The sequence below is a fragment of the Schistocerca gregaria genome, chromosome 9 (genome assembly GCF_023897955.1).
Source record: "Schistocerca gregaria isolate iqSchGreg1 chromosome 9, iqSchGreg1.2, whole genome shotgun sequence".
Lineage (NCBI taxonomy): Eukaryota > Metazoa > Arthropoda > Insecta > Orthoptera > Acrididae > Schistocerca > Schistocerca gregaria.
In genome coordinates, this window is record NC_064928.1 from 91,953,943 (window position 1) to 91,978,338 (window position 24,396).

At 39.3% G+C, this 24,396-nt stretch overlaps 2 protein-coding genes across 2 annotated transcripts in view; one reads left to right on the forward strand and one right to left on the reverse strand.

The window, feature by feature from the left end:
• Window positions 1-24,396, reverse strand: part of LOC126292306 (uncharacterized) — an 83,528-nt gene that overhangs the window by 6,152 nt on the left and 52,980 nt on the right. The window contains exon 2 of the mRNA XM_049986238.1: window positions 1,508-3,229. Coding sequence (XP_049842195.1) covers window positions 1,508-3,229 — 1,722 coding nt within the window. The remainder of the gene's footprint in view (window positions 1-1,507; window positions 3,230-24,396) is intronic.
• Window positions 3,226-17,426, forward strand: LOC126292312 (uncharacterized). The gene is made up of 2 exons (XM_049986243.1): window positions 3,226-8,286; window positions 8,386-17,426. The coding sequence occupies exon 2, from the start codon at window positions 13,980-13,982 to the stop codon at window positions 15,516-15,518; it is 1,539 nt and encodes a 512-aa protein (XP_049842200.1). The 5' UTR covers window positions 3,226-8,286; window positions 8,386-13,979; the 3' UTR covers window positions 15,519-17,426.

A 24,396-nucleotide genomic window follows, 5' to 3' on the forward strand; every position in this document is an offset into this window, starting at 1 on the left:
GATACATTTATTTTGAAACTAACTAATAACTAAATAATTCAAGCACAGTACCATTTAAGTGCTATCCATTTAACTTTCTCAATGTAATGAGAATGAAAATTAAGAAAAATAATAACATTTAGTGTTCTTGAACGTTCACACTACAGATTGCTGGTCTCTATGCCCTCATACATCGTTTAGCCACCCAAGTGGCAATATGTAACACTATTGTGCTCATGCATGATCACAGGGTAACTTGTACAGCGAAAGTGCACCACTGTATGACAATTGTTAGGTGCCATAGGTGCATCGAATGACCAAAGAAGTCTGAGTGTTGAAGAATGAAGTAACAGACTTTTTTTCTCTCTGTGAAGAATCATGAATCTCAAGAGAAACAGAAGCTGTGGTGCTAAAAGACCACTGCATCACAACTGACACGACAGTGCAAAAACTAGAAAGTCATCGTCAGATCAGCTTTCAACTTCTTGCACGCCATTTTGAACATGACAAATGTCACCATTCACTGGGTTTCACAACTGCTCAGAACCTTTCAAAAAAGCCTCCTGAACTAAGGTAGCAGCAGAAAAATTTCAGTGGTAATCTGGATGAAGTATTTAAACACACAATCACTGAACAAGTGCTGGGTATACTGCTGTCACTCAGAGACAAAGGAACAAAGCAAGCAGTGCAAACATGTAGATTCACCAACAGAAAACGCAAAGACTTGGCTATCGTTGGGCAAGGTGATGGTGAATAGTTCCGTAAGACATGCAACTAAGGTGATGATTTGGTCTGTCATTTGTGGCAAGGGTGATTAAGGACATAATGAGGCAAGACCAGTACAAGGAAGTCCTGCAAAAACAGTTAACACAAAAACATTTGTTTTTATGCAGGTTGGAGGTCCTTGTCACGCAGACCGGTCAGTTAAATACTTTCTGAAGGAACAAAATATCCCTATGTTAGACTGGCCAGGTAATAGTCTTGACATGAATCACATAGAAAATGTAGGGGAACTAATGAAAAGGGAGGTGGCAAAAGATGTCATCACAACAAAAACACAGCTCCTAGAGAAGATCATCCATCTGTGGTATCATCATCCACAAATCCAGGACACAATACAGTCCTGCATTGACAGCATGCCACATCACATTAAGGCTCTCACAGCTGCAAAAGGTGGCTCACCGAGATATTAAAACCAATGTTTCACTTTCATAATATTTTAATTTTTGTTGTAATTGTTGAAATACAATATTTTCAACAAATACTACATTTTATTTATTTCTTTAGTTATGAAGTAGACTACACATAAGTATTTTATCACAATTTATGTATAAAATATTTCATTAGACATAAATCAAAATTTGCTTAAAAATGGTAGTGCATCTAATAAATTGGCGAGGGACTGTATATGAAGCCTGTCGACTCACCTCACAAATAAAAATGTTATGAGTCTTGAATAGATTCTAAACTGCATGAGTAAAATATTAGAGCTAGGAGCAGATAGTAATAACTTGGAAAGGGTACTAACCTGTCACTGAATGGTTGCAGTTCTGAAGCCACTACTCGCGAAGACGGCAGGAAAATGCTGTCACCAGTAATGTGTTCATCACTGTATGATTTTCTCTGAGTGACTCCGTTGTCCCAGTTCCAAACCTGACACTCTGCTGTTTCATTCTGGACATCACATAAATTACTCCACACAGGAGAGAATAACAGGAAACCACAGTCCACAGGTTTTTGCTCCTTCTCTTCATTCTGCACATCTGGCACATCATTTCCCTGTACTCTAATGGTGTTTCCATCCACAGCTATGATTTGGGATGAGGTGCCATTGTTTTGCTCTGTAGACAGCAATTCTTTCCTTTTTGGTAATGATATTAATGTTTCATGGAGGAGGTCTGTCTGACTCTTAGTTAAATATGTACACAATGTAACACTTAAGTCATTCAGCGTCTGGCTGGTTTTCAAAGACCACTGAAGTAAGTATTCTGCCACATTCACACTGAGTTTTGCAGCAGAGCTTCCACCCCACATCCACATTTTACAGTCTGTATGAATACCAGCAGTTCCCACTGGCTTGCCAAGTAGAGAAAATGGCACACACATCATGCTAGTACCACAAACTGGCCACACCAACTGCTGCAAAATATTTTGCTGATAGACAAGATGCATCCTGACTGTTGTCTGCAATTCTTTGAAAAGTGACAGACAATTGTTTTCTGGACACTTCTCATCCACCCATCTAAACCCCATTTTGGGATGAGAAATATGAGAGGTGTATGTAGAGGCACAGCCAGAAATATTGGTGAGACAAACACATTTAACTACAGGCCCAGAATTATTTCCAGATACTTCATGGTCCCATGTCTTCACCCTTTTGCCCCCTTCATTCTGCTTATTTAGTTCACTAAGTTTACCAGACTGTGTTGCTTCATACAGAGTTAACTTTTTAATCCCAAAGGAGCTTTGTTGCAAGTCAGATACTTTATCTTTTGCAATAAAAACCTCACTGTTCATCTTCAGCCCTATTTTCATACCATGTGCTTCATCACAAGGGTCACTGTCCTCACTGCAGCTCACAGCCCCTTTTATGTCACACTGCAACAACAGATCCTTTTCATGTGAAATTTCTGTTTTCACCCACTTAACCTGTTCCTGAATTAGCGCTGCTGAATTTGTGCAGTACATTCTTTCATTGGTGAGGATGTGAGGTACTGCACTGCCCTTCACCTTACGTGTCTTATAGGATAATCGTTCTACTTTCTCTGGTGGGCACATGAGCAGTTCTTCAATCTTTGAGCTTGTTGCAGGTTCTTCTAGTTTACTCTTGTCTACTTCGTCCAAAAACTTTAATTCTTCACTCCAGTCTATCTTTTCAGCATTCAGTAGATATCTAGACTGTTCTTCATCTTCACAGAACTTCTGAAAGCCGAAGTTCAAGTAACCTGGCTCTCTATCTGTAGCTTCAGACTTGTGAGTATTGGAATCGACTGCTGTTTCCCCTCCTTCCAGAATGCTTCCCTGCTCCTCTTCATCCTCAGATGGGCCACTGTTACCTCCCTCATTTTGACTGTCTACAGATGTGAACTTTTGTTTCTTAATGTAAAATTTATGGTCTCCCTTTCCTTCCTGTCTGTATTTCTGTGGTTCTTGGTATGATGATAGCAACTTCTTTTGAAGTCCACATAATTCACCGGCACTGTTGCTGACAACCAGCTGAAGCTCCTGAGACCTGCAACATACGACGGTCCTATCCTTCTATTAATAGCAGATCAATTGTATTAGTCTGCTTGTCAAAAGTCAGAGGACTAGACAGCAGGGGTGTGTGTTTTCTATTCCATTACAGCAAGAATTATTCATAAGACAGTAAAGCTTTCACCTTAATACATAACTGTATAATTCTGAAAATAGCATATTTATAGATCTGACACAGCTCATGAGCACTTCACATGCATTTAGTGGTAATTATCATTTTACGCTTAAAATGAATAAAGCACATTCAAAAATGGATCACATTGGTGTTCCCTAAGCAGTCTCCTTTATAAGTGAGCTACACTTCCCTAAAATTCTCACAAAAGACTGAAGTTGACCATTCTTCCAGAAAATTTGCTTCACACTATCCTTAGCCACAAATTATACTCCACTGAAGACAAATATTGTAACAGCATTTCATCAGATGAGTGACAGAAATGTGAAGTACAGTAATGGATTAAATTCAGCTTGCACAGAACACACCATCATGCCTGACAACATAATCAATTGCAAGAATCTGCACTGCAGGTGTCACTTCAGATTAACCTTTAATGAAAATAGGAAATGCTTCACACTAATTCTTTTGAAAACAACATAATACAACAGGTTATTAAGAAATACTGTACTACACCAATTTATTGGGTCTGTGTTTTGTTACTTATAACTTGCAAATCATTTACATTAAGTACTTTTCTTATGTGTCTCCCATCTCTGTCCTCCAACAAAGCAAGCATCTTTACAATGCTTGCAGATGACACACACATTGTGACAGACTGTAAAACATTCAATGTCAATCAATTAGGGTGTAGGTATTCTTAAGTGGTGTACAGTAAATTCTCTGGCAAAAAAAACAATAGCAAAACCACTGCGTATTCTGTTTGAAATTCTTAGGCATCGATATAGTAATAGGCCTGACTAGAAATAACACATACTACAAATCTTGGAAAGGCTTAGCTCAGCAACATTTGATATCCAGATAATCTCGATTAGAAGCTACTTCCATTCATTGATGTGTTATGGAATCATTATCACTACCACCAAAACAAGTCTTGACCATTCAGAAATAGGTTGTCAGAGTTGTGTGTGGAGTCCTCCCAAGAACCTCCTGTCATAATATTTTAGCTATTAGGGATATTAACCACTACCTCACAATACAGGTATCTCTCTTCAGCCATGACACCATGCTTCAAAATCCTTCTCAATATGAAACGAATGTGTCACACTATGAGCTGCATACATGTGTGTCTATATACTCTACAAGCCACCATACGATGCACAGCAGTGGGTACCTTATGCCACCACTACTCATTTTCGTTTCTGTTGCACTCTCAAATACTGCAAGGGAAAAACAACTGTCTGAATGCCTCCGTAAGGATCCTGATTTCACTTTTCATTCATCTTACCTTTGTGCTCCTTACATGAAAAGTAAGGTGACAGCAGTAGAATTATTCTGCAGTCATCTCAGACAGTTTTCTAAATTTTCTCAATGGTGTTGTGTGAAAAGACTGTCATCTCCTCTCCAGGGATTCCTATTTCAGTTCGTGAAGCACCTCCGCAATAATTGTGCATTGATGAAACCTACCGGTAACAAATCTACCAGCATGACTCTCAATTGCTTCATTTAATCCAATCTGGTGTGAATCTGAACATTCAAGCTCACTCAAAAATAGATCACATTAGTGTTCCTTGAGCCGTCTCTTTTATAAGTGAGCTACACTTTCCTAAAATTCTCACAATAAACTGATGTCAACCATTCACCTTCTGTACTACCATCCTTATGTGCTCATTCCATTTCAGACTTTGCTGTGTATACCCAGTTATTTAATCTACATGACTGTGTTAAGCAGCATACGATTAATGCTACAGTTGAACATTACGGGATTGTTTTTCCTACTTATCTGCATTAACTTACTTTTTTTATTACATTTAGAGCCGGCTGTCACTGATCATGCCAACCAGAAATTTTGCCTAACAAGTCATATTGTACCCCCTACAGTCAGCACATAACACAAGTAAGAAATGTGTCATATATTGCAACCTGAAGAACTGTCTCTACTATAAAAATCCTCAAGTCTCTTCCAAGTAATATCAAGTCACTATGAGATAATAATCAATTATTTAAAAGTAAACTGAAGCATGGTTTGTTTGAAAACAGTTTTGTTCCCAAGATGGCTCCTTTAACAGAGACAGACAAAACCATTTCCAATATATTACTGTGTTTTCCCATTTTAATGTCTCTTTGCTGCTTTAATTACACCTTTTGACGATATATGTGATCACTGTATAGCTGTAAGGGAAATTTCTGGAGGGAACACAGCGAGAAATCAGGGAAAGCCAACAACTCACCTATCGCAGACTGATGCGTGGAGTCCAGAAACACGTAAAAAAAACCTGGAAATCAACTCTTTCCCCACACATATTCGAATGATTGGGGGGAAGGGGGACGTCTTTAAAACCACAAAACGAAAATTTCAGAATAAAAAGGAACACAATGATCCAAAATCTGCAACTGACTATGTTGCAGAAAGGGTATGAAGTTCTGGACAAAATTCAAAACCCTGACAGGATAAAGCAATCATTAATATCATCGGAACACCAGATGACAGAAAAGGTGAAATCTTTGAAGAGGTGCTCAAAAAGGGGCATACCCCTTTCCTCAGAATGGGATATCTGACGGACTTCTGACTAATGTTGGAACAGAACTACCAATCTTACTGCTGACCAAAACTATGCCATGGTAGATAGACTTACCTGACTAAAGACATAACAGAAGCAGAAATGAAATTTGCTCTTCACACCAGTAAAAATAAATTATAAACACTACACCTCAGAAAAGTCTTTACAACAAACAATAATATAATTACTGACAACTATCTTCAACTACTGCTTATGAAATGATAACACACTTCGTGCAGAGAAAACCAAAACTATACTGATTATCAAAGCCATAATTTAGGAAATTCGAACACTGTGTTGGTACAAGGATAAGCACCTCTTATTTATAATTCATCAAGATTTTGAATGTGTCACTGGAATTATGTTGCAATCAAATCATATTTGTTATATTGATCTAACGTATGGACAAACATTTTGAATCTTCCATTGAAATTATAAACAGCCAAACAGAGAAGGCGGTATGTAATAACTATGTAATCTGCACGTACAAAATGTTAAGAACTATTGTGTGTTTTAACGTTTTGTATTTTATGTTTGTATTAATACAGTACCTTGTAATTTAAGTAATGGCTTGAAAATGAAGAACAGCTGTTGAAAGACTGGATCTTAGGAAAAGCAATAATTGTGCATCCATGAAGTGAAAAATGCTGTACACAAATGATGATGCATGAAGGAAGAATTCCTTTACAAATAGTAGACCACAAGAGAAATGGATGAAACTATTTCTTAAAACGCTGCTATTTCACATCACAGTTCAGAAACCATATTGAAAGAGAAAGCATTTGACTAATGGTATCATATGAAGCTGGTTTGAGGAATATTGAAAACACTGACAAGAAGAAAACTGCCACAACATACTGCCACAACATACTGCTTGATGGTGACCAAATATTCAACACTGATGAGGCAGGTGTTGCCCTAAAACTGGATGAATCTTAGGTTCAAAGAAGAATCTTTTTTTACTACCATATATTAAGGACTATAAGCTGCACCTTAATTTTTAAGCACTTTTTAAAAAAATAACATTTTTACCACTTTTATTATTGGAGTGCAATGCCAGACTAAAAAAACTCTTAGTTTACAAAACCAAACAGAGAATTCAAAACCCTGAAAATCGTCATCATCTAGTTTTGGCTGTTTTGCACTCAGTTCTCTATTTGCATATTTAGTCTTCCTCATTTCCTTCAGTGCTTCTTTACTAGCCCATCAATCACAAATGGTTTTTTCTGTTGTTGGAGGCTGAAATGCTGCTCGGCTGCTCTGTTTCTACATTCTTTTGCCTATGCTATTACTTTCAATTTGTAGCCCACATAATATGAACGTCTTTTTTGTTTTCATTGCAAAACTAGCTACTAACAAAAATATTGTACTGTTACTGATAACACAAAAAAGTTTGTGAATCCCACAACTCATGTTCATCACATTGCTGCACTGCTGGTGGCAGTTGAATCCAATGTTGCCACATAACATAAGTCTCCCACAGCATTGCATATATGGCCATTTTTAAGACCGGTGGGAATTTTTAATCAAACACTGCATATTTTTATATTAATTTTGAGTCTAAGATGCACCTGAATTTCAGAGGCAACTTTTTTGAAGAAAAAAGTGTGTATTACAATCTGTAAAATACAGTATTCCTCCTGGCAAAGAGAAAGAACAGTCACTGTAATAGCTGAGTTTTCTGCTAGTGGAAAAATTGTAAAACCTATGATAGTATATCTTTATAAAAGGATTCCCTCTGAAATTCTTTGTTGGATAGTGTGGCTCAGACTGGATGACTGCACCAATCTCTTATCAGTTTGCTGCCAACTGCTTTTATCCCTGGTTACTGGCAAAAAGATGTTTCCCTGTTTCATTACTTTTAGATGGGCAAAAGTCTCATTTAAACTTGTTAGTTCTAAGTAAGTTCTGTCCAGAGAAGGGAATACTTATTTTCAGTTTGCCATTAAATCCAACTAATGTCCTTCAGCCTTGTGATGTGAGTGTTTTCCATCCACAAAGCTCATGGAAGAACAGTGTCAGATTCTCAAAACAAAAGCATGGTGGATCAAAAACAATTACAAAGGCCAAATTTGTTTCTCTCTTCAATGAAGCTTTTGAATTAGTTGTGGATGAAAAGAAAATACATAAGGCTTTTAAAGGTGTGGGATCTTTCATTTCAATGTTGAAAACACAAATTTCAACAAATGCATACAGAAACGTCGCAAAACATGAATTTCAACAAATTTATGGAGGCTCATCATGAAGAGCTAGTGAAAAACACATTGGATGTGTGAGGATACTGGTGTGTAGTATCTGTAAGTGGTTTTTCTTTGGAGGGCGACAATGCCCAGTGGCGCAGAGTCGCAAGCAGAGGCAGTTGTTGAGAGGCTGTGGAAGGTGTAGGCTGCGTGAGCCAAGGGCGGTTGCGTAGTGAAGGATGTATCTCTATGTTTAATAGTAGTGGCACACAGTTTGAATAATGAGAGGCTGTGGAAGGTGTAGGCTGCGTGAGCCAAAGGCGGTTGCGTAGTGAAGGATTTATCTCTATGTTTAATAGTAGTGGCACACAGTTTGAATAACAGTGTGTTTATGTTTGCACAGTGTGATAAAGGAAATAAATTAAATTTTACCTATTCTTAATGCGTCTCCATCAGTTAGTAGCACACCGTTGCATTTAACAACGAACAAAGTCTTGATATACATGGTCAACTACAACAAGAGGATTGTAACATAATAATCATTAATTAACCCATATAATCTCTAAGGAGACGGGAGATTATAGATGGGGGGAAGGAATGTTCTCAGCAGGAAGACCATACATTTATACATATTATGGAATCTGAATTATCTGCGGATACAATTTATTTCTCAAAACAGCTTTACTTGAAAAATCAAGAGCCACTGAGATTACAGACAGACTGAGCAAAACAATACTTTAGATGTGATTTTAAGCTGAGTGTCCAAACAAAACGAAGCAAATTGCAAATATTGTGTTTCTTAGGCCTACAGCAGTTAAATTATTACAAATGTGATATTGTACTTACAGGAAGAAAAATTTAGCCCACAGAAGGTGACACACTGGTGTCAAAACATGTCTGGGGAAATATAAAAATAAACTAATTGTGTTTGCATATGGCTGATTTCCAAAACAACCCGGTTTTTAAATTGCAAATACAGAGGAACAAAAAGCGGAGCTTCAAACCTTAGTAAAATGAGATGTGAAATGAGGTATTCCTCAGACAATCAAACAGAATAGATGGTTTTAAAAGAATACATCTCTGCACTTGGAAGCACCCATTCAGAAGGCTTTCATGGTTCTCAGGTTCAGAACTCTAAATGACCAATAGCAAGCTCATCTCAGGAAGCTCATAGAATCCCAGTGGAAACCTGAAAGGACCAACTTCATTGGTCAGTAATTAATGATAAAAAAAATGGCAAAAGAAAAGAAACACAAATAAACTTCCTTAGGCAGTTCTGAAAAATGGAAAGTATATCATGAGAGGGGTTTCTTTTCTTTTTTCTTTCTTTGAAACAAAAGCAAAACCTGGATGCATCGCAGAAAAAACATACTGTCAGGATCAGGCATCTGATGATCTAGTCTCTGTTCATTAATTGGGTAACGCTACTCATTTCGCAAGGTTTTCTGTTTCTTTTTGTTATATGCAATGCAAAGATGATACAAGTGGTCTTTTTTTCCAATGTCCCCTTAGCTGTATATCAGTAGGTTATGTTACAACTAAATATGGCAGGTAATAATGGGAAGAGTAGATTCTGAAACAGCAGCACCATATCACCATAGCATAAATGCAGCTGACAGCTGCACCTACACAGAAGTCGTGAGCTCACCTGCTAATATCATAGACAATGCTAGCAGCAATCCAACCAGATATGAAACTGAAGAGAGCACTATCCTACGAATCCAACAGGAGCTTCACTCAAAAGCTAGCCCAGGGATGCAAACACACCCACTGCGGCATTAGTGTCCTCATCAATAGCTGCAACCAACTCCAAAAAACCGTTCCCCCTCCCTGGTGCATTGAGAGCCACATATAGGATTTAACTTTGTACTTTTTTTAATGCAAATGACATACATAGACAAGTAAAAAAATTCAGTGAATTCCTGAAAGGCAAGGATGTCTTCATTTGTTCAGTTTCTGAGACTCATCTCAAATCAGGATTTAGGACCTTGGTACCAAACTATACTATCTACCACGAAGATAGGTCAACAGCAGGAGGTGGGATTACAATCTTTATAAAAGTGGAAATCCCACATCACCAGTTGAAGCTGCCCCCCCTCCCCCTACAGGCACACAGCAGTTAGAGACAGTAGACAGTAGCTACAGAAGTAAACACAACCACTGGCTTTGACAGTATACAGACCCATCCAGTAACATCCATCATAAAAATGATAATGTGGTACTGGAACAGCTGAGAGGCAAGTCCATAACTGGGGAAGACCTCAATTACACAATTCTTCAGCTTTTTTGGTTATACATAAGTTGCCAACTTTTAGACACAAATAACATATATGATTTCAAAGAGAGAGAAAAAAAAGCGCTGAGTCGTCTGAATAAGACACAGCCAGGACGAAAGCACTACAGGTGCAAAGATGCGAGCTGGTGCCAGTGTCATAGAGATCCGCCACTTGCACAAGCCCCACCAGCGCCACGGGTGGTGCTGAGGATATCGACTTTGTCTCAGCCAATAGCTGGCCGAGTACAATCTGCCAATGACTGGATGACAGTGAACAGAAGCCTACTCGGAAGATAGAAGAGCACCTCTCACCCACTTAGTTATAGATCATCGTGCAGGGCTGAGTTAGACCAGGAATGTCATTTAGTGAACTCTTAGAAGTAAACAAACAGATGATGTAAATTGCATTTGCTATGTACTATGAAGTTAACCTACGATTATTTGCACTTGGGCACTGAGGGCCTTTTTTGTGTTATATTACATGCAGTTTTGCAGACTTCATAATTCGACAGGTCACAAAGATAAGTAAACCTTTTTAATTCATTTGCGTGACTTTGTTACTAATTTGTTAGAGTGTTGTAGGACCTTCATTCTCCTATCCTGTTACCTGATCCTGGGAGATAGATGTGTAATAGTGGCAGAGAAAAATTGTCTTAGCAGTGTACTGCACCGGAAGCTGTTTCACGAGCTCACAAAGTCAGCCTACCACAACAACCACAACAGCAGTGGCAACTCTGCTTCCACAGCAGTGGCGACAAGGAATTTAAAAAAGCTGTATTTCTAAAATCGAAGTATTTCCTAAAGTCATCTGTTTATTTAGATAAATGCAATTTTTTGCACTTTTGGCAATAAATATATATTTTTTTGGTTGGTTTTAAAAGTATAATAGCTGGTGCTACATTGTAAATTTACGTTCAAATAAATGAGCAAGTTTCTTCTTTAAAATTATTGAAGCTCTGTCTCTCTCTTCCTGCTGGTTTGCACCCAACATCAATAATTCTCGTTCGGCAAATGCTGAGGTGATATTAACAGAAAAGATATATAATATCTTTTAATTGCTTGGCGACTTAATTATATTTTGTTTTTAAGTATATATTGCTAAATGACTGAAGTGTTTTTTGTGGAAAATATTTCTCAAATCATAAATCCTGAAACAGAGTTGTGGGGTCCTTTTTGATACCAGTCAAACTGTACACACATGCCATTTCCTCTGTTGGTCATTCTATTGTTGGCAGTTCTACATACCTTCTCGGCAGTTGATAGTGAACCTCCTGACGAACTAGTAGCATTGTCGAGTTGTTCTCTTTCTCAGTGCAAGCTGTAAAGTTTGGGTGGTGCCATTATTGACACCATAAGTGTTTCTGTTTGCCCTACGTCAAAAGTTTACTTATCAACGAAATGTCATTTTGTTTTTAGGCTTAGTGAGTGTTTTCATTTATTTTCAGTGTTACTATGGCTTCGAGCTCTCATTCACGTATGTCAGTGCTCGATCCAAGTTTTCCAGACTTTGTGAGAAAATGCTAGTAGAAGGAGAAGAGGGTAGTGATGCATATGATCTGGACGATGAAAGTGGCCCTTCTTACAACAGTGAACATGAAAGTGCTTCAGAACAAAGTCGTGACTCTAGCGAATCAGATAAATTAGAGGGGAAATAAACATAGATGGGAATCATCTAGTTTCTATGGCAGAAATAGGTATATGTGGTCCACTCTAGAACCTCAAAGGAATGTGAGAACATCAGCCCACAACTTGATAATAAAAGTTCCTACACTGAAATTCCCTGCAAGCCGATTGGGAGACTCATGCAGTCCATTGGAAGCATTGGATTATTTGTTTACCAGAGATATATTAGAAGAAATTGTGAGTCATATAAATGTGAAAACTACTTCATATCGATCAAAATTTTTTGATCAGCAGCACACAGAACTACGAGACATGAACATCAATGAACTTAGGGCACTATTTTGATTATTATACTTCAGTGCCATTTTCAAATCTAATCATGAAAATCTGGAGTCTATGTCTGCAACAGACGGCACTGGAAGAGATATTTTCCGCGCCACACTATCCATGAAGAGAGTGTTGATATTTTTTTACTGCCTAAGATCTGATGACATAACTAGCAGAGATGAAAGGAAGAAAAATGACTCTGCAGCAGCGATTTCTTGGATTTTTGATAGAATGGTTCACAATTCTCAGGCATCTTTTAACATATGTTCACATGCATGCATGGAATGCGTCTTTTCATATGATTTGCTGCAAAAGTGTCAGAAAATGTAATGACGACATATAAAAACACTAACCAAAGATTTTAACTCGAAGTTAGCTTCTAATGATATTTAATACCTGATTATTGAAGATACAGTATGTAAAATTATGGGTAGAGAGTGATCTGCCCACTATACTCTGTTCATCATAAGAATAAACCTGTTGTAAACAGTATGCCATATATTCCTCCATGTTTGCTCGAATCTCATTGGATTTCGTTTCTCGTGGAGCTGCCAAGCTGTGTCCAGCACAGTCAAGTACGATCACAAGGATACGTTTTACGCTGTGTTACACGCACATAGACTGAGTTAGACTGAGTAATAATGTGGGACAACAGCTTTACAGAAACCTTTAGGGAGAGCTTGGCTCGAAACGAAAAAACCAATAACCAATAGCATTTCAGGGTTGCGATATCCAATGGGATTGGTTCGTTTCAAAGGAGTTGTGGTGTGTGTGTGTGTGTGTGTGTGTGTGTGTGTGTGTGTGTGTGTGTGTGTGTGTGTGTGTGTAAGCAGTGAAATTTTCTGTGTGTCCAACATGATTTTTCAGTGTCATGTGTGCGATAAGGTCTATCCTAAAAAAGGTAATTTGAATAGATACTTGTTAGAGGTTCATGGACTGCAAGTAGAGCAGAAAAAATTGTGTGCGCCCTATGCAATAAAAGATATACTTCTGAAAAGAGCCTCTTTGAACATTGACAGTCGGCACGTGAAGTAGATGTGAAATATTACATTTTAGCACTGTTGAAGAATTTCAGAAGGGGAAGGAGGAAACTGAGCAGACAGCGCTCTTAAGGTTTGTCAAACGTCGTCGTTCCCATGCTAAGGTTGATTCAGAAGCTGTTTCTTAAATTTGTCACCATTCTGGTAAGTTTGTGTCTATAGGAAAAAATGTGCGATGTCTTAAATTGCAAGGTAGTAGTAAGATTGATGCACTGTGCATGCTAAGATGAGAGTAGATATGAAAAAGGATGGAACCTGCAGCGTGAAATATGTTTCAACCCATGTTGGCCACAAATCCAAGTTATGTCATCTGCAACTAACAAAAAGAGAAAGGTAAATTATTGCTGCAGATATAGCAAGTGGCATACCATTCTCTTATATTAGGCAAAATTCGAGATACAGTTGTAGATAAAAACTTGGAAAGGATACATTTGATTACGAGACAGGATATACATAATATAGATTGATCTTATAATTTGTCCAAGTCAGTAAGACACCATAATGATGCAATAAGTGTAAAAGCATGGGTAAACGAAGTAAATTGTTGAGACAGTCCTTCTGTGCTTTTCTATAAATAGTTTGTTGTATTAAGAGATCATTGTTTAAATTTTATTACTGTACATTGCCATGAGCACTAAGTGTGGAAGCTGCCGTAGGAAGATAGAATCGGGTGTGGTATGTGGGGGATGTGGGGGTGTTTTTCATTGGGGCTCATGTAGCGGGAAATTTGATGAGATTATGCTTTTGGCTCTCCCATGGAACTGTAGGTTCTGTAGTATAGAAAAAAGGATCGTACAACAGGAGGAAAAGATGTGTGCCCTTCAGGCTGAACTAGATTCGGTAAAAACTGAATTAGCTAAGTTAAAGGGGGAAAAAGACTGCGGGAAATGGGAATTGGTAACAAGGAAATTGCGAAAAGGGACCAGCCATGTAGATGTTGTTGCAGTTCCAGTTATGAGTAAAATCTCCTTGTTACCTGAAGTAGGAAGGGAGGAGCCAAAAACAGGAGTAGTTGAAAGTAGGGTGCAGCAGACTACTAAAATTGGTAACAGCATTAGGTCGGGAAAATCTAGTAATAGGAAAAGAAAAGTCTTGCTGCTAGGTAGCAGTCATGGGAGGGGTGTAGGCCAACTAGTGCAGGAGAAATTAGGAGCAGATTACCAGGTCACGAGTTTGTTTAAGCCAAGTGCTAGGCTTAGCCAGGTGATAGAAGACATAGGACCACTCTGTAGGGACTTTGACAAGAATGATGAGGTGATAGTAATAGGTGGGGCAGGAAACAGCCTGGCTAAGGATAGGAATTATGATATTAAGAGTGACCTGGATAAAATAGGAGCTGCAACAGGATGTACGAATGTGGGTTTTGTTGAGGTATTGCAGCGTTACGATCAGCCCTCGGTTAACCCTTCTGTGTGGCGAGTTAACAGAGAGTTGAGCGAGCAGCTGCTAGACGGTGCAAAAACACACATTTATACAGTGCCTGTTGGTAGCATTGGGAGATGGGGATACACTCGACATGCCCTGCACCTAAATAGTCTAGGGAAGGATAGATTAGCTGATTTAATTGTAGGTCGTCTAAAGGGGGCCACTAGCACTCAAGGCAAAACCCCTGTGACCCGAAAGGGCATAGGGGCACCTTTTTTTAGGTTGAACAAGATGTCCAGACAGGCAGCTCTTAAAGGTAAAAAAATAAATGGTTCGAATAAAGGTAGAGGAAACAACTGTGTTAATATATTTCACCAAAATATCAGGGGATTAAGGAAGAAAATAGACGAACTAATAATTTGTTTTGAGAATATTAAAAATACAACAGAAGTTGATGTACTGTGCCTGTTTGAACATCATATAACTACACAAATGGAAAATGTAAATATTAATGGGTATAAACTAGCAACTTATTTTTGTAGAGACAATATGGAGAAAGGAGGAGCTGCCATTTATGTTAAGGGGGAACATAGTTTTAAAAACATAGAAACCGCAAAATTCTGTGTAGAACAGCACATTGAAGTATGCGCTTGTGAGCTTAAATTGGACAGTGATAAATTCATAATTGTGACTGTGTATAGGTCCCCACTTGGAAATTTTCAAATGTTTCTTAAAAACCTAGATCTCTTGCTGCGTTATCTGTCAGAAAAGGGAAAACACATTCATTTGTGGAGATTTTAACGTAGATTTTCTTAAACACTCAAGCAAGAACGACGACCTTGAACTATTACTTTGCTCTTACAATCTGACATCAGTCATTGATTTTCCTACTCGTATTGTACAAGACAGTAGCACCCTGATAGATACCATTTTCATAGACCAAGATAAATTAAAAGAAGCAAGCACCTATCCTATTAAGAACGGGCTTTCTGATCACGATGCACAGCTACTTTCAATTCATGACTTTGCTCCATACAGTAATGTGAGAAAAAAAAAAAAATAATAATATGCCCAATTAACCATATAACAATTCAACAATTTAAGGAAAGCTTGAAAAGGGTAGACTGGGAGGATGTTTATCGGGAACCTGATGCAAATGTTAAATTTAACTTATTCCATGATAAACTTGTGGGTATATTTGAAAACAGTTTTCCTAAGAAATTAGTGAATCATAATTCAAATAAACTTGATAAAAAACCATGGCTGACTAAAGGGATTAAAATTTCTTGTAGCCGGAAATGGGAACTATACCAAGACACTAGAATAAGTCGAGACGAAGAAAAGCTCAACCATTATAAGAAATATTGTAATATATTAAGGAAAGTTATAAACAAATCCAGAAGTATGTGTATCAAGTCTGAGATTAGCACCTCTGATAACAAAGTTAAAACAATATGGAATATAGTTAAAAGGGAAACAGAGCAATCAAGGTCACAGGACAACAGTATTACTGTTAAGCACAATGAAAAGTTTATAAATGAAAAATCACAGGTTGAAAATATTATTAATAATCATTTTATAAATTTAGTGGAAAATATAGGCACCAGCTGCTCACCAGATAGGGCAGAACTCTATATGAAAGAGGCATTCCCGGTGCAAACAAATGAAATTGAAATCCTACCCACCTCACCGTCTGAAATTAAGAAAATAATAAATTCACTTAAGAATAGAAACTCACATGGAACTGGTGGTATCTCCAGTAGAATACTAAAATCTTGTCCACACCTGATAAGTCGAGTTCTTAGCCACATATGTAATAGCTCATTGAATCAGGGAATATTTCCTGACAGATTGAAATATGCCATAGTTAAACCCTTGTATAAAAAAGGTGACAAGACAGACGTCAACAATTATTGTCCTATTTCACTTCTGACATCCTTCTCAAAAGTGTTTGAAAAAGTAATGTACTCAAGAGTAACTTTACACATTAGTGGGAATAACGTTTTAACAAAATGTCAGTTCGGTTTTCATAAAGGTGTTTCAACAGATAGTGCTATACACGCTTTCACTGATCAAATTTTTAAATGCTCTGGATAGTAGAACATCACCAATTGGGATTTTCTGTGATCTCTCTAAGGCTTTTGATTGTGTGGATCATGAAATCCTCTTAGATAAGCCGAAGTACTATGGAATGAATGGTTCAGTACACAGATCGTTCACTTCATATTTAACTGGTAGAATGCAGAAGGTTAAAACAGTAAACCCACATAGTACACAAAGGGCAGCAGATTATTCAGACTGGTGATATATATATCAAGAATGGGGTACCACAGGGTTCTGTCTTGGGGCCTTCAATGTTTTTAATATATGTCAATGACTTGCCTAATTATATTCATGAAGATGCAAACTTGGTTCTCTTTGCAGATGACACAAGTATTGTAATCAAGCCTAAAAAGCAAGAATCAGCTGAGGAAAATGCAAATAATGTTTTTCAAAGAGTTATTAGGTGGTTTTCCACAAATGGACTTTCATTGAACTTTGAAAAAACACTGTATATACAGTTCAGTACAGGGAAAGGCATAATACCGGAAATAAATATAGAGTGTGGGGGAAAATCTTTAGCTAAAGCAGATTGTTCAAAATTTCTGGGTGTCTGTATTGATCAGAATTTAAACTGGAAGACACACATTGACAATCTACTGAAACGATTGAGCTCAGCTACCTATGCTATTAGTGTCATTGCAAATTTTGGAGACAAGCACATCAGTAAGTTAGCTTACCATGCATATTTTCATTCGTTGCTTTCTTACGGAATCATCTTTTGGGGCAATTCATCACTAAGAAAGAAGGTATTTATTGCACAAAAACGTGTTATCAGAATAATGTCTGGGGCTCATCAAAGATCATCTTGTAGACAATTATTTAAAGAATTAGGGATATTGCCAGTAGCTTCACAATATATATACAGCCTAATGAAATTTGTTGTTAGTAACCTAGATCACTTCAGAATTAATAGCACAGTCCACAGCTACAATACTAGGAGACAGGGTGACCTTCACTACCGTTCATTGAATTTGACATTGGCACAAAAGGGGGTGAATTATACTGCCACAAAGATTTTTGGTCAATTGCCAAACAATATCAAAAGTCTGACAGACAACCAATCGGCATTCAAAAGTATGTTAAGGGAATTCCTGAATGACAACTCCTTCTACTCCATAGATGAATTTTTAGACATAGGCCAAAGAAATACAGTAAGCATTAAAAATTGTACCATATATAAGACTAACAATGATTATTTGGGATAAATGAATCTTGTGTACTTTGACACGTTCCACATCATTACGAAAGAATCGTGTTCATGATCCATGGAATAAGTAATATAACTAACTAACTAACAAGATGTGGTTCTTGATTCATACCCACAATTACAGTGCTCTGAATTTGCATTGATAATTATGAACAATGCTAAAGGCAAGATATTAAAGAAATATGGGAACAACTGTGTTTGTGTTGAAAGGACACATGGTCTCAGTAGATATAATTTTGAACTTATAACTCAACTAGTGCTAGACGATCTGAGATAAAGGTTTCCATGCGCATTTCTAATATCTGACAGGAATGACTCAATATTTTTCCAGCATATAAAGAGGCAGGTTGGACCAATTTCGCCATATGTTTTTATGTCAGATTTGGCTGAGTCTTTCTTTATTGCATGGAATGATGTCATGGCAGCTCCACCAATGCAACTTTATTGTTGCAGAAAAAATATCAAATGTAAGATTCAAGGTGCAGAAAAACATCGTGAAGTATACAAGCAAATCAGGACTTTGATGCATGAGCAGGATGTAGATTCATTTGACGAGATGTTACATATTGTGCTAGAGAGTTTGGAATGTGATCCTGATACAGTTCAATTTGCCACATACTTCGAGACAACTATGTTGGGAATGCAAATTGTTGGGCATATTGCCATAGATTGAAAGCTGGAATCAATACCAACATGCATATAAAAAGAAAGCATTGCACTATTAACCCTTTCAGGCCCCTTGTCCATTTCAATGGATACTACTTTTCGAGAGTAATATCTCATATCTGAGAGCACAGATGTTTTTAGGATTGCTTGTACATCGCAATGGAAGTCTTGTGGTTCAATCTGATGGGCGATCCTGCTATCTAGTGGTGAAGTCATGAAGTATTTGGACATTGTTTGAGACAAGATGGCCGCACAGAGGAAGCATGTAAAAGATGGGTAGATATTTCGACCAATTTTACGTGTTTAAAGGTTAGAGTTCCCTTGTTTTTAAGTTTTATTTGTTTTAGTAAGGTTTTGGATACTTTCTATAGCAAAATTAGATACATGCTTCGGAAAATCACTGTATTATCGATGTTACAAAACTGATGTCCATTGAAATGGACATTTAGTCCCAATGGTTGTTTTTACTTGTGTGCTTGTAATGTATCTCTGCTATATGAAAATAACTTCTGTGATGCAACTGTACCTTTTTTTGTAATGTAGGGGACGAAACTAATTTATTTTATGTTAGCAAAGGTTCAGTAGATAAAATTCCAAGCATTTATGTACAATATTGCAGTAGTTGTACTTGATGTTATTGCTTCAGACTTGGTATTTGCGTCTTGTTTCAACACTGTTCACGAAATTGCTTACATCTGACATACTGATTTTCACAATTTTATCATATTGAGAGGGGTGCTTCCCAAATACTGGATTTGCTGATGTCGGGTGAGGTTTCTGACTTAGAGCTCTCAGAAAACGATGAAAGTGGTCCTGATGATACAGAATCTATTCCACAATGCACTAGACCTGGTATGTAATAATAAAACTATCAATCTCACCTGACTATTATATATATATTTTGACCTGGTTGTTGCTATACTGCATCGTCATTTTTAGGTGCTGATGTAGTCACAAACTACGAAGAAGAACAACTGGAGGACGATAGTTGCAGCACAGAAGATGAACAAAATCATACTTATGCACAGGACTCAAATGTTGAAGACTCTATTATTCCATCTGAGTGGGTGTTCACTGAAAAAAGTGATATTAGATGGAGAAGAAAATCGCCTACATTCCAAAGCACACCTATAGGTGAAGACCAGTATTCAGTGCAGCCAGAGTGTGATATGACACCCATTGAATATTTTTCAGAGTAAATTTCTCATGCTTGCTTAGAAAATATGGTTGAAAAAACCAACATGTATGCATTGCAACATGGGAAAATATTTACACCGACAAATGTAACGGAAATAAAGGCTTTCCTAGCACTTCATATAATTATGGGATGCTTGAAATACCCCACAGTTAGAATGTATTGGGATTCAGCATTGCATTTAGATCTCTTTGTGGAAAGTATGTCAAGAGAGAGATTTTTCCAACTGAGATCAAATTTCCATGTAGTTGCAATTTGGCAAGGCCAGAAAATTGCAACAACAAATTTTACAAAGTGAGACCCATTTTTGATTGTATTAGACGTAGATGTTTGGAACTACAGATTGAGGAAGAATTGTGTGTTGACGAGCAAATGATTCCTTTCAAAGGTCATTTAGGAATAAAGCAGTATTGTAAGGGAAAGCCTAAACCTTGGGGTATAAAACTGTTTTTATTATGTGTAAGAAGTGGTCTGTGCTAGGACTTTCTGTTGTAACAAGGAGATAATCCAGAAATCTCAAACACTTTTGTAAAAAAGTTTGGTTTAGGGGCATCTATTGTTCTAAAACTTGTTGACAGAATTAACAGGGAACATGCTTATTTATATTTTGATAATTTCTTCACAACATTCAACTTACTAGAAATATTAAAAATAAAAAATATACATGCAGCAGGAACAGCAAGACTATGTCGCATGCCGAATGTACCTTTCACCAGTGATAAGGATTTGAAAAAGAAAGGGCGTGGTTTTTCTGAAGAAGTGGTGAGCATGAATGAAGCAGTTATAATGTGTAAATGGTTTGACAACAGACCAGTAGTTCTGGCATCAAATTTTGTAGGATGTGGTAGTCAAGATGAAGTACAGCGCTGGGAAAAATCAAGAAAGACATATGTTTCTGTCTCACGGCCTGGGTGGTGTTGGCAAAATAGGTATGTTAATTAGCATGTATAGGATTTTTATTAAATCTAGAAAATGGACATTGAGAATGTTGTTCCACGCTGTAGATTTAGCGTGTGTGAACAGTTGGTTGGAATACAAAAGAAATACTGAATCACTGGGAGAGAAAGAGACAATGGATTTGCTTCATTTTAAGATGAGAATAGGAGAGGCTCTTGTAAAAATGGGCACTAGTACCAAAGTGAAACTTGGCAGACCCAGTAGTGATTTACAGGATATAAAAGCAAAAAGAGCAAGAACTGAGATTCGTCCAGCACCAGAGATTCGGAATGATCTTACTGGACATTTTCCTGAGTACCATGATAATACAGAAGCTAAAGGTGTAAAATGCCTAGTTGTAAGAATAAAACTCATGTATTTTGTGAGAAATGTAATGTTCATCTATGTTTTGTCAAAGGAAGGAACTGTTTCGAAGGTAGCCGGGCAAACTGCCCAGCGGCCCAGTCGGGGAAAGCGCCAGCAGTAGCCGCGCCTCTTCGCCAATGTCAGGTGCCGAGAGACGCAAGTCCCGGACACGACGGAAGAAGTGGAAACCAAACAAGCAGCCGGACTCGGCGCAGGTAGCCGGACAACAGCCTGGCGGCCCAGTCGATGACGGCACGTCCCGATACAAGGCAAGTCCAAGCGACCTTGCGACCGTGAAGCTTATCGCGACGCGGCTTGAGGACGTCCTGAAGCTCGTGGACGACTCTCTAAAACCGGGACAACTGGTCGAGGAGGGTAATCTGGGGGACTTTAAGAGACAACTGAGAGCTAAGTTGTTTGATTGGGCCATGGCGCAGTCGGCCCTCACAGGAAGGGTGGAAGCCTTGGTTCGAGTTAGCTCAACCACAGCTTCATTCTTCATGACACATGGTACATGATATATGACTATCTGCAGATTGAGCTTTTTCGGCAGTTCGCACTTGAGTGCTTCTGTCAGTTTGTTGTTAGCTAGAAGCTTCTGGCGATCAGTCTCAGACGCCACATCAACGATGAGCGTCGGGCCGTCAGCTGAGCTCCTCATGAGTACCTTATTGCCCGACGATAGTAGCAAAGATGAGGACGGGGAACAGGGGAATCTGAGGCGACAACTCCATGAGCTGTATGCCGATGGGATGCCGGTTGCTCCGTTCACTGAACGTGAAGTTACCGCCGCAATTCTTGAATTGCGCCGTAAAAAGGCGACGGGCCATGATGGACTCGCTGCCGAGGTTCTCCAAGCCCTGTGCGCAGAGATATGCCCTTACCTGACTAACCTCTACAATGAGTGTTTACGTCAGGGACGGGTACCAGTATCGTGGAAGTTGGCCGAAGTGGTCATTCTGAGAAAGGGTGAGGACAAGGATCCGGAAGTGCCGAAATCATACCGACCCATCTGTCTCTTGAACTCCATGGCTAAGCTCCAGGAGAAGCTCCTATGCCTTCGGCTAGAGCAACACCGGGAACTTAGGGGACGCAGTCCCGACCAGTATGGATTCAGGAGGGGTCTGTGTACGGAAGATGCTATAAACAAGGCAATGTTGTTTGTGGACACATCTACAGCCAAGTACGTTGCGGGGACAATGGTTGACATCGCTGGGGCTTTCGACAACCTATGGTGGCCGGCACTGTTCGACAGCCTAAGGAAGTTGGAATGTCCTGGGCCCCTGTACCGGTGCCTGCTAGACTACTGCCGTGACCGGCGGGTGGTTTTGCGGTGCCCGGGGCAGGCGGTAGAGAAGTCGATCACCAAGGGATGCCCACAGGGCTCGGTCTGCGGTCCCATATTCTGGGATGTAGGCCTCGAGCCTGTGCTGGCGGAACTAGGAGAACTGCGACAAGTGCGAGGCGTAGTAGCGTATGCCGATGACATCCGTCTAGTGATAGAAGGTGACTCTCGGGCAATGTTGGAAGTAAACTGCAACGCAGTGCTCAACGCCCTGCAGCAGTGGTGCCACAAAGTAAAGCTGAAGCTGTCTGCGGAGAAGACTGTGTATATCTTGCTGCGCGGCCGTTTGGCACGTGACCCTGTACTCCGAATCGCTGGCGGTGCCAACGATGGAGCCATCAGGCGAACACGCATGGCGAGGTATCTGGGAGTCCACCTCGATGAGTTCAGACTGTTCTCTGCGCATATCGAGATCATATGTCGCAAAAGCCAGGCCCTCATCCACAAGATAGCCAGTATTGCAAACAAGCAATACCATCTGCCATTGCAGACATTAAGGCTATATCACTCGAGTATTCTCGTGGCCATCACGGCTTACGGGTCGAGTGTTTGGGCTCATAGGCTGAGACAGAGAAAACCTGCGGCGGCGATGAGGAGGCTGCAGCGCCAAGCGCTGTTCCTCCTCTTCTCATGCCAGAGCAAGCTGGATTTAGGCCAGGAAATAACTGCTGTACACAGACCCTTAACCTGACACCGCACATAGAAGATTGTTTTCAGCTCCTATGACACTGTAAAACATCGAATCATCCTAAGGAAGATTTATGATCTTACAAAGGACTTCAGGCATATGCAAATAATTTCCATCCTGTTGCAGAATCAACGTTTCTTTGTAGAACTTCAAGGCGGGCGGAGCAGATGGAGAATACAAAAGACTGGGCTCCCGCAAGGCAGTGTCTTAGCACCAATGCTGTTTAATACCTACACCAATGACCAACCACTTCCTCTCTACGTAAGAAGCTTCCTATATGTAGACGACCTGGCAGTGGCAATTCGGGGTAAGAATTTTGAGACACAAGAAGAAAATCTCACTGCTGCTCTGGAGATTCTCTCAGAATGTTATGAGGAAAACCATCTCAAGCCAAACCCATCGAAAACTAAAACATGTAGAGCAGAGAAAGTTCTCAACAGCTGAATGTGAACTCAAATGGAAAGGAGTTTGTACACTGAAGTGCTCCAGTTTACCTCGGTGTTACCCCGGACCACTCCCTGACCTTCAAGGCACACTGCACCTACCTTAAAGCCAAGGTTTCATTGCGAAATTGCCTGCTGCACAAGGTGACTGGTTAAGGTTGGGGTGCCCATCCCCAGACAGTAAAAACGACTGCCCTGGCACTCTGCTGCCGAATATGCTACTCACGTGTGGTACAATTCTGCACATGCAATAAAAGTGGACACTGCGCTGAATGAAACCTGCAGGCTGATCACGGTCTGTACGAAGCCAACGCCAATACAGAAGCTGTATGTACTTGCACGTATAGCCCCACCCAATATTAGATGCGAGATAGCTGCTAGCAACGAGAGGCAAAAGGTCTGCAATAACCTGGCTTACCCCTTGCATGAACATCAGCCACCACCACCTCGACTGAAGTCCAGGAAGAACTTTCTACAGTCTCCTGTTCCTATTGACAGAGACCAAAGTATATCCAGGGTTGAACTGTGGAAAAAAAGACATTATGTCCATCCAGAGCAAGACTTAATTGAAGAAACACTGCACCTGGTCACCAAGAAGGATAGTGCACATGGAAGTCCTTGAACAGACTGCGCTCCGGCACTGCAACAATGGAGGACAACTTGAAGAAATGGGGCATTGCACAAGGCGGACACACATTGTGTGAGTGTGGGGATTAACAAACTACAACCT

Excerpts from the sequence above, each read along its gene's own strand:
- LOC126292312 (XM_049986243.1), top strand. The coding sequence starts at position 13,980 with ATGAGCACTAAGTGTGGAAGCTGCCGTAGGAAGATAGAATCGGGTGTG.